This window comes from Sceloporus occidentalis, unplaced genomic scaffold, assembly GCF_023333645.1.
Source record: "Sceloporus occidentalis isolate IW3139 unplaced genomic scaffold, rSceOcc1.0.p SCAF_65, whole genome shotgun sequence".
Classification (NCBI taxonomy): domain Eukaryota; kingdom Metazoa; phylum Chordata; class Lepidosauria; order Squamata; family Phrynosomatidae; genus Sceloporus; species Sceloporus occidentalis.
The window spans coordinates 2,041,122-2,050,778 of NW_028317045.1; the positions used below are offsets into that span (position 1 = coordinate 2,041,122).

The 9,657-nt window shown below is 41.5% G+C and overlaps 1 protein-coding gene across 1 annotated transcript in view; it reads right to left on the reverse strand.

Moving 5' to 3' along the window:
• The window catches only part of LOC149286956 (protein transport protein Sec31A-like), a 28,956-nt gene extending 20,183 nt beyond the window's left edge, over positions 1–8,773 (reverse strand). The window contains exons 1-8 of the mRNA XM_089493573.1: positions 8,695–8,773; positions 5,524–5,647; positions 4,319–4,517; positions 3,878–3,973; positions 2,953–3,093; positions 2,579–2,721; positions 2,278–2,377; positions 573–734 (exon numbers count right to left, since the gene is read on the reverse strand). Of these exons, the coding sequence (XP_089349699.1) occupies positions 573–734; positions 2,278–2,377; positions 2,579–2,721; positions 2,953–3,093; positions 3,878–3,973; positions 4,319–4,517; positions 5,524–5,647; positions 8,695–8,773 (1,044 nt within the window). The remainder of the gene's footprint in view (positions 1–572; positions 735–2,277; positions 2,378–2,578; positions 2,722–2,952; positions 3,094–3,877; positions 3,974–4,318; positions 4,518–5,523; positions 5,648–8,694) is intronic.
• Between the last annotated feature and the right edge of the window lie 884 nt (positions 8,774–9,657).

A 9,657-nucleotide genomic window follows, 5' to 3' on the forward strand; every position in this document is an offset into this window, starting at 1 on the left:
AGTCCATAGCTCAGTGAGGAGTAAAATAATTATCTTTTTGTACAGTCCCATTTTTTTTTTAACATTATATATATAAACCCCAGAAATGAAAATATAAGATAAACAATCCTTCCAAAAAGCATTCTATGCATGGTCTTCAATTATGATGCTGTGTCTTGTGGTTGCCTGCATTTTTGCTTGTGAATATAAATGATCAATGGATCTCATTTGAAGAAAACAATTTGCAATAACCTCATCTTTAGTCCGAGACTGCCACTTCTAGACGCAAAGTACAGAAAAAATGGAATGTCGGTACACTATAACGCTATAAAACATTCAAAGATGTTTAAGTTGTAGATTATGTATTAAATAAAAGCGAGTGCTCTACAAAAGGAACAAGCTGCTCAAACAATCCGTGTTGGCATTGTAGTGGCATTTTTCCTGCCAGTGGCAAGTTAATATAATATGTGCACATTCATTTACAACCCCCTGCTTGCCAATAACAATATTTGTACATCTAGAAAAAGCGTGCAGAAGACCCATGAGAGCTGTTTTTGCAAACCACTATATGAACATGAAGGGAGTGTATTTACCTGGTCTGCCTGCTTTTGACTCAGATTGTCAGCGATACCCCCCATAATAGAATAGATGCCGATACGTCCATCAAACGAAGCAGCAGAAAGCACAGCAGGGTTACGGGGACACCACTGGATATCAAAACACCATTGTGTGCTCGTTGGCAGCTCATACAAGACCTGTAGACAAAACAGAATGTAATAATTTATCTGAAAATATGAAACGTTCTATAGCTCTGTCACAGCAAATTTACACAGTCCACAGCGCCTGCATTGTGTCGGAAACACTGAACAATTATAAAGATTAGTCATTTGAGAACTACTGAGACTGTTGTAAACTGTTTCCTTCTGCATTAATTTACTTTCCGAGACAATTAATGTGTACAAATCAATGTCACCATTATGGCCACCTTGGAGATGTGAAATTTTCAAAACCTAGAATTGTATATACAGTTCTATATATACTTTAAAAGACTTACATACTGTAGCACTCTAAATTACCGTATTTGCTCGATTATAAGACGAGGTTTTTTTCAAGAGCAAATGCTCTGAAAAAATACCCCTCGTCTTCTAATCGGGGTCGTCTTATAATCAGACTGACTATGAGAGTAGTCTGACTATGAGACTAAGATCCAGATCCCCCGCACCGCTGCAGGGGACCCGGATCCTTCTGTCACTCCCCACCCCACACACACTTACTGGTGCTTCCAATTTCCTGCTGTATTGCCGGGGCAGCGGGTTGACGTCTACGCGATCCGCGTAGACAACTTACGCTGCAGCCGGAAGGAGGCGTGGATAGCAGCGGGGGTTGTCTGCGTCCATCGTGCAGACCTTCCCCGACTGTCAGAGATCAGAGTTCCCCGCACCGGTGCGGGGAACTCTGATCTCTGACAGCCTGGGAAGGTCTGAGCGATGGACGCAGACAAACCCCCGCTGCCAACTCCACCTCCTTCCGGCTGCAGCGAATCGCGTAGACGTCAACCCGCTGCCCCAGCAATACAACAGGAAATTGGAAGCACCGGTAAGTGTGTGTGTGTGTGGGGGGGGTGTTAAATGGGGGCATAGGGCATTTCTGGAGGCAGAGTGCTCTGTGAAATGCCTTTTAACCCACTTAACGCCACTCTGCCTCCTGAAATGGCTTATCCCTCCCTATATGCCACTCTGCCCCATAATATGCCTTTTAACCCCCTATATGCCACTCTGCCTTCAGAAATGCCTTTTAACCCTCAATACGCCACTCTGCCTCCTGAAATGCCTTATACCTCCCTATATGCCACTCTGCCCCATAATATGCCTTTTAACCCCCTAAATGCCAGAATGGGATATAGGGGTATAAGGCATTTCTGGAGGCAGAGTGGCACATAGGGGGTTAAAAGGCATATCATGGGGCACAGTGGCATATAGAGGGTTAAAAGGCATATCATGGGCCACAGTGCCATATTGGAGTGGCAAGCCTGGGGGCAGATGTGCGTAACTGGGGGGCAGGTTGGAAAATACAAGGAAATAAAAACAAAAAATATTTTTCTCAATCATAGCTTTTATTAAAAAATGTAATGGTTTACATGAATTAACATTTACTGGTAAAACTTTTTTCCTATAGGGTCGTCTTATATTCAGGCTCTCTTTGTTTCCTAAATTAATATTCAGATTTTGGGGGGTCGTCTTATAATCGAGCAAATACGGTATGTAAATACAGTAATGGAATAACTAGAGAGTAACTTACCTCTCCTGTATTGGGGTTGGAACACAGTATCCTGGAATCTTTTCCGCAACTAAGCAGCAATTCTGGGTCTGCATTACTCCACGCGATGGCCAAAATGCCCCTGATTTAAAATAATAAATAAATAAAAAAGTCAAGAGCTGGTCTATTCTCATACATACACTCAGCTATTATGCATGTTAAAAGAGAATACCATGGTTTGAATGTCCCTTTAATACTAAGCCAAAGGGAAAAATATTAGTGTAAAATTAAGCAAGGCCAAAAGTCTAAACCTCTAAGCAAGAACATGCAAATCAGTCCGTACCGTGTATGGTTTTCCATAACTCTCAGCGGGGATGAAGCAAATCTCAGGTCCCACATTTGTATAACAGGGAGGCGATCATCTTCTGAAGAAAGAACCATCTGAGTGGCAACATCAGGGTGCCAAGCCATTCCCGAGCAATGCATCTGGAAACGAAAAAAGCCACGTGAGGAGAGGGATTAGAGGAACGTCAGCCGTTCGCAGACAACACAATTTACTATAATGGCTTCTGGCTTTATGCACACGTTTTGTTAATAAATAAAACACCAAGGAGAAATTTCAGGGACCATCCCTGCATCAGTCTATGAAGACAACTCATCAGCTTTAATCACACCCTTGCGGTGTCAACATATTGTTCCATTAATCGTATACGGTACCCTGTTGCTGTGGTCGCTGACTTTCAGAATAGGCTCATTCTTCCTAAGATCCCAGACTGTGGCTCGCCCGCTGGGACTAGTGGAAGCTAGAATATGCTGCACTTGTCGGTTCCAAGCTATACAGCTAATGTCTTCCGGAGGCTGCAAGAAATCAGACCAATATTTTGTTACCACCAGAATTCTCACTGCGTGGATCCCATATGACAGAAATAAACTGCATTATGAACTACTGTCCTAAGTCAACCCTTTGTGAAATGGTGTTATGGAGTTGTTTTTTTAACTATGTGATTGTATGATAAAGTAGTCAGTATTGTTGGCTAGAACACTAGATCTTGGGGCTTTATAACAAATTTGAGAACAACCTCGTACCTGTACGTTAATTACATGAGGAAAACAAAATGGCACATCACACCGTACTGTAATGAACACTCAAATTTTAGGGGAAATGAGTTTGTGCAAGTGATCTATGAAAAGTTGTTCCGTAAAATAATGCATGTACAGCTTACAGTTCTCTACAAACTATGAAGCAGGACCTCGGTGCAACTTTGGATTTCAAGGAGAAAACTTTTCTGAAAAGAACCCAAAATCACAGTGCAATGTGGTTACAAGTATATCAGACTATTAAACATGATAGAGAACCAAGTTCCATAGGCATAAAGATTACCCTACTGCCTTTTCATGACTAATGTCAGATGTTTTCATCTGGAACCAAAAGTTTACAATCTCAATCTGTGAATTCTTCCCTTGTTCTAACATCACTATTCTAGAGTTATATTTAGTTTAACAAGTCTAACCCTGGTCTAGAGAGGGAGTGCTGTGGTTGAGACTGCCTTACAGTGGTAACAATGTAAATCATCTGACAAAATGGAGATGCTTTAGCGCAGAAGGTAACCATTGCTTTTCTGAACGCAAAAAAATTGTTTACCTGAGATTTGGCACCCGGTGTCATGGGAACAGCAAAATTATTCAGATCCCAAATATAGATTTCAGATTCATTGGCACCAGAGGCTACAAGATTTGTCTGTTAAAAGGAAACAGTTGTTAAAGATAGAACATAGGCAAGGTGCTCTTTTACTAAACGACAAGGAATCAGAGAATGTACAAGAAACACATGAACTGCGTGCTAACGTACGCATGTTACAGATAGAGTTTAAAGGGTATGTGCACATTGAGAAGAAATAAGGAGTTTATGGAAACTCTTAATGTTGTCTCTTGAAGTGAGCCTTTAAACTAGTACCCTGACTGACAAATGAAAAGCACAAGCTTTTGACAGTAGCATGTCTCTCAGACTTCAAAAGGTACATTACGGACAATTTATGGAACATATTTGGAAGGCATACTCGCGTACTAAAAGGATATACTTAACCTGGAAAGCGTTTACATCTAAGGCTCTCACTGGTCCAGTGTGCTTATCTTGTTGGGCAATAACCACATCACTGTCTCCTGCTAAGATTTTAGTGGGGTCATAGAGAATCACATTCCCATTCTCTCCTCCGGCAATGAGAACACCAGAAAGACTGGCATCAGGGTTCATTCTGTAGGGGCCCCAAATAAGCTTATGGTACCTAGAAAGACAAGATAGTGTGAGAATTATTTTTTTTTTTTTAAATGAAGCAATCTATTTTTATTTTTTTATAAATTTGCAGAACTATATACAAATTTAGGACAGTTCCTGAATTATCCTGCACATTGCCATTATGGAAAGGTGCACTACACCATTTTTGTAATCAAACTACAAATTAAAGGTATAAATGTCAAGTGATGTGTGTATATATATATATATATATATATATATATATATATATATATATATATATATATATATATATATATATATATATATATATATATATATATACACACACACACACACACAGTGGATATAAAAGTCTACACAGCCCTGTTAAAATGCCAGGTTCTTGTGATGTTAATTTATCTTTGTCTCATTCTTTATGCCAGAACTTTTTCCACCTTTAATGTGACCTATAACGTTAACAATTTATTGCAAAACAAGCTGAAATCTGAGGGGGAAAAACCTCACAATAACCTATAATAATAATTCTATAAACTAGAAATGAAATTGTATAACCCTTTCTAGCTTTTTGCAAATTAACAATTCTTGATTGCGGGCCTGAGAATTATTTTCTGTGAGGCATGGTTCACATCAGCAAACTCAATTTATTTTACGTCAAAGTAGCTCTAAACACACCCCAAATCCCATTTCTTTGATTAGCTTGCTAACGTCTGACTCCTATTAGCTTGTGTTGAAGAGACTATCCTAGGGGTTTAAATGCTGTTACAAATGTTTTATTAGTTAAAACATGCTGTGTGTGTTCATTTTTGTAACTTAGCTGAAAAATACATAATACTTTAAGAATTTATACATGAATGCATAATTCCAAATGGCTTTCTTGCCACTATATATATATATATATATATATATATATATATATATATATATATATATTAGGTGTCCCAAGATTTTTGAGTGTCCCCCCCTTTTGCAAGGTGATATCTATGCATGTTTTGGGAGACACTTAAATATTTATAAAAACTAATAATTAACAATACCTATGAGCACTTGAGAATGTAGCAGATGACTTCATGTCCAAGGAATGATCTGTTAGGTCCAGTTCAAAAATCTCCAGGGAGGCATTGGTGCTGAAGGTGGCATCTAGTTGCTGAGCAGAAGTACCTAAACAGAGAAGAGTGTTATGCTCAAGCATTCATTTGCCCATGTTTTCCCACAATCCCATTTATTTAACAAGTTTGTAATTCTATACTTAAGATAAGATCTGATAAACCAGCAAACCATAAAATATAAAAAGATTAGTCTAATACAAAATCGCAAAGATTGACAAGGGGATAGACATCCTTGTGCCTCGTGGGACTTCTATTCTTTGTATCTATGATTTTCAGCATCCAACTCCCAATTCCCATTATCCTCATGAATGTACAACTCACTAACACAGACTGACCAAAATGGGGGGGGGGGGAACACTTCTCAAATGTGGCCTTTTAGCCCCCAAATAAACAAACATGTGCATGAAGAGATTCTGCTGAACACATATTGGGGTGTTTGAAAGTAACATATACCAGGAGCTGTACATCCATACTAGGGCTGCAACTAACGATTATTTTAATAATCGATTAGTTGGCCAATTATTTTTTCGATTAATCGGATTAAAAAATTCAATTTTTTTTCAATTTAAAATAATGTAATAAAAAACGTACAATTTACACGTTCATCTCTTTATTGCAATGGCCTCTCTCTCTCTATTCACCTCTCTGACATAATAATAAAAGCTACAAGAACCCAAACAGTGTTTCTCAAACTAGGTTTTAATACAAAGTTATTAGTAAATATTAATTCATATGTTAACTTTTTTTCATATTTAATAAAAAACTATGAGAAAAAAGCCTCGTTTAATTTTTTTTTTTTATTTACCAAACCGCCCCCGGTTATGCACATCTGACCCCCAGCTTGCCACTCTGCCCCATATATGCCTTATACCTCTTATACGCCAGAGATTCCACTGTGCCCCCGATATGCCTTATACTCCTTATATAACAGTGATATCCAACTGAGCCCCCTGATATACCTTTTACCCCCAGATATGTTTTATGGCCCCCTGATATGCCTAATATCGATATGCCTTATACCCCCTATATGCCACTGAGCCCCCTGATATACCTTTTACCCCCAGATATGTTTTATGCCCTCCTGATATGCCTAATATCGATATGCCTTATACCCCCTATATGCCCTGAAATTCATAATACCCCCCATACACCACTCTGCCTCCTCCCCCTCCCATACTCCACTCTGCCTCCTCCCCCCCTCCCATACTCCACTCTGCCTCCTCCCCCCCATACTCCACTCTGCCTCCCCCCCCATACTCCACTCTGCCTCCTCCCCCCTCCCATACTCCACTCTGCCTCCTCCCCCCTCCCATACTCCACTCTGCCTCCTCCCCCCCTCCCATACTCCACTCTGCCTCCTCCCCCCCTCCCATACTCCACTCTGCCTCCTCCCCCCCCCATACTCCACTCTGCCTCCTCCCCCCTCCCATACTCCACTCTGCCTCCTCCCCCCTCCCATACTCCACTCTGCCTCCTCCCCCCCTCCCATACTCCACTCTGCCTCCTCCCCCCCTCCCATACTCCACTCTGCCTCCTCCCCCCCTCCCATACTCCACTCTGCCTCCTGTCAGCAACAGAGGTTCACAAGACACCAGGGAGCCGGGTAGAGAGGCAGGGTGGCGTATGGGAGGGGGAGGAGCCAGAGTTGTGTATGGGAGGGTGGCTCCCATACACCCCTCTGATTCCTCCCCCCTCCCATACACCGCTCTGCCTCTCTACCCGGCTCCGTTACTGACAGGAACTTTCACTGCAGCTTCACAGAAGCCTCAGTGCAAAGTGAAGGTGAGTAATGGAGGCTGTCTGTGCGATGCAGACCCCCACCGGCTGACAGAGAGGATGATCCTCTGTCAGCCGGTGGGGGTCTGCACGATGCGCACAGACAGCCTCTGTTACTGCCCTTCACTTACGCTGAGGCTTCTATGAAGCTGCAGTGAAAGTGCCTGTCAGTAACGGAGCCGGGTAGAGAGGCAGAGTGATGTATGGGAGCGGGGAGGAGTCAGAGGGGTGTATGGGAGGGGGAGAGAGACGGAAGTGAGAGACCGGCCGACAGTGAGGGGAATCCAGGTCCCCTGCAGAGTTGCGGGGGATCTGGATTCTAGTGTTATAATCCGATCTCTGTTTGAGGCCAGATTATAATTTTTATAATCAATAAAAATAGATTATGAAAATCATTGACAACGATTTTCATTATCGATTTTATCAATTAGTTGTTTCAGCCCTAATCCATACCTGAAGTAATCTGTGTGATAAAAAAGTTTAACAAAGGGTGGTAGTAGAATTAGTGCATGGAAAGGGTTAAAGCATTTGCAATACCTTGGGTTGTATGGTTTGATGGGGTAAATTGCATTGGCCGGCTCCAAAGCACAAATGGCACATGGGGCAAAATTACCAGATTTGGAAAAAAAAATTGAAATAGCAAAACCCCACTTGCACTTATTGTACAATAACTTGCAGAAACAAACAAAAAAAATCATAAACACATTGGGCATTTTTAAACTTTTATTTAAAAAGATTTTTTTAAATAAGTGTCCCCCCCCAATTTTTCTCTCTTTTTTTATAGGAAATTAGATAAGATCAGAAAAATGATATCTGAAGAAAACCATTCTTGTCCTGAAAGGCTTTGCATTTTTTTTCTCCACCTAGTGGCAATAAAGCTCTAAGCCTCTATCACGGTTTGGATAGTCTGCACAAAAAGCTGCTAAGAAGTGGTTTATTGAAGCAGGATGGTGTATTTGGAAACATTACTTCCTAAGTCCTTTCCAGGTAAATTCTTGGAGATGGAAAATTTGCTAGTAAGTGTTAAAAGTTTTGTTGCAGTAGAATGAAGGTTGTATACACAAGATGATTAACCATAAGCCCTCCTTATATCGTTCGGGAAAGGGCTGGCTAGCAAATTGCAAAACGTGAGACAAATTGAAACTAAAATACAAAGAAAGCTTTTGGCATTGGTGTAAAATCTCTGCATAAAAGCAGCCAAGGGGGCTGTTGTGCTCCTTCCGCCACCCTTGCTAGTCTTTTCCTGGTATGGAGTGAAGTCGGAGAGGAATCACTGAATTCACATGACCCTTTCAAGAAACAAACACACGCAAGATTTCTTACCGGTAGCTAGGTATATTGGATGGTGCTGAGATGGGCTCCAGGCCTGCATGGCAGTGCGATCAATTTCTTTTAGCTTCATTCTGAAAGTAAATTACATAAGAAAAACGTTAAAATATAAATGCTATAATGGAAAGAGGTCAACAGAGTCAATTTTTAACCCCTTGATGACAATTGCCGGTCCGGGCACGTCACCGAAAATCGTGACAATTATGACAATTGACGTGCCAGGACCGGCACGTCTTTAAACGGGTGAAAAAAAATCGATCCGTGATCGATTTTTTCACTCAAACGGTGTTGCTCTAATGCCTCGACATCGAGGCATTGAGCAACACCAAAAAAAACATTCCCGGCCCCCCCCCGATCGCTCCTAGGAGCAAATAAAAAAACATGTTTGAAAGACTGCACGTCTTTCAAACATGGCGGCGCCCGCCGCCGAAAAACGGGTTTAGGAAGCGATCGCGAGTCGCTTCCTTTGCTTAGCTGGTGTTGCTAAGATGCCTCAGTATCGAGGCATCTTTGCAACACCTGTTTAGCAAAGGAAGCGACTCGCGATCGCTTCCTAAATGCTCAACTTACCTTCCCGGTGCCGGCGTCTTCAAAACACATGCGGTGTTTCAAGATGGCGGCGCCCATCAAGCCGGGGGCGGAGCCTGCTGTCATCATCGGGGGGGGGTGTGTTGCTGGATGTCATGGACATCCAGTGAATAACACCCCTAGTGGTCAGATCACTCATAAGACTGATCATGATTTGATAAATCAAAGGCAATGTTTTCTAAACATTGCCTTTGATCAGTATTGGATCTGCCTCCCTCCTTCACTTGCTTCTAGTGAGGGAGAGAGACAGATCAGTGTGTTTTTAGGTATTCTCAATAATATATATATATATATTGATCCAAAGGCTCTTATAAGAGCCACCCATTTAATATTAACCCCTTCATTGCCATTGATCACTGCATAAACAGT